Here is an 859-nt window from a genome sequence, read left to right as displayed (position 1 = left end):
CAACTGTCAAGTCACAGCTGCCGTTTAATGCAGGTGACTATAAGAATTTATAGGATTTTACTGTGATCCAGCTAAATCAGAGGCCTAGTGTTCTCTGGACTAACCATCCGATGTTTTTCTTTCCGGAATTTAACTGTGAAAGAACCATCCATCCTTTTAGCTACACACAAACTTACCTTCTGTATTCTCTGATTCTTATTCAATTGTTTCCCACTGAAACTGTGTAACAGGTGTACAAAGGAAGCTGGATATGAATTATCAGGTATGTTTTCCTTGGAAACAACCTTTTCTTATTTTTCCCATCTGATAGACGAGACAAATGTTGTGGCTAGACGTAGGGGTATTCTACCTGAATCTAATTTCTGCAGACAATTGTTCAGGATCCAACGAGGAATGATAAATTCCTGCAAGGCTCTTTTAACCAACAACCAAAATATCGACCTCCTGGAAGGAACATTCCAAGCGATCCAAGTGAGTCATTCAAACTCCCCTCTATTGGAATACTTGTATTGTTGTGCCCCTAAAGCTAATTTTTCTTTTGAGCTTGGCAGTGGTTGGTTCCAGAGTGCAGAATTTTGCCGTTTCTGATGCAGCTGACAAGCTGGGAAGCATGAATATTGGCTCTGGCAGAGGACCTACAATGCAGCCAATAGTTAAGCCAATGAAGGCAGGAGGATGGCATGGGCAGCACGACTTGTTCCATGGACGGTCTAAAGAGTTTCTTCCGGGAAGAAGCTTTTCGAGGAAAGTTGCTGGATGAAGAAATGTCATAGCTGAGTGTCCTACTTTGTTCTAGTGTTCTATTCGCGATAATAGCCTTTATGTGCATGGCTAAATTTGATGTTACTTTGGTGAAGCC

The 859-nt window shown here is 41.7% G+C and overlaps 1 protein-coding gene across 1 annotated transcript; it reads left to right on the top strand.

The window, feature by feature from the left end:
• Positions 1 to 187: 187 nt before the first annotated feature.
• LOC125853078 (uncharacterized) lies at positions 188 to 853 on the top strand. The gene is made up of 3 exons (XM_049532748.1): positions 188 to 262; positions 381 to 471; positions 552 to 853. The coding sequence occupies exons 1-3, from the start codon at positions 251 to 253 to the stop codon at positions 758 to 760; spliced, it is 312 nt and encodes a 103-aa protein (XP_049388705.1). The 5' UTR covers positions 188 to 250; the 3' UTR covers positions 761 to 853.
• Positions 854 to 859: the final 6 nt, after the last annotated feature.

The sequence above is a fragment of the Solanum stenotomum genome, unplaced genomic scaffold (assembly GCF_019186545.1).
Source record: "Solanum stenotomum isolate F172 unplaced genomic scaffold, ASM1918654v1 scaffold8863, whole genome shotgun sequence".
NCBI lineage: Eukaryota > Viridiplantae > Streptophyta > Magnoliopsida > Solanales > Solanaceae > Solanum > Solanum stenotomum.
The sequence above is the reverse complement of the archived record's forward strand: the minus strand, read 5'-3'. Positions and strand labels throughout refer to the sequence as shown.

Coding starts and splice junctions, on each gene's coding strand:
- LOC125853078 (XM_049532748.1), top strand. Junction 472..551: donor GAACATTCCAAGCGATCCAA/GTGAGTCATTCA, acceptor TGAGCTTGGCAG/TGGTTGGTTCCAGAGTGCAG.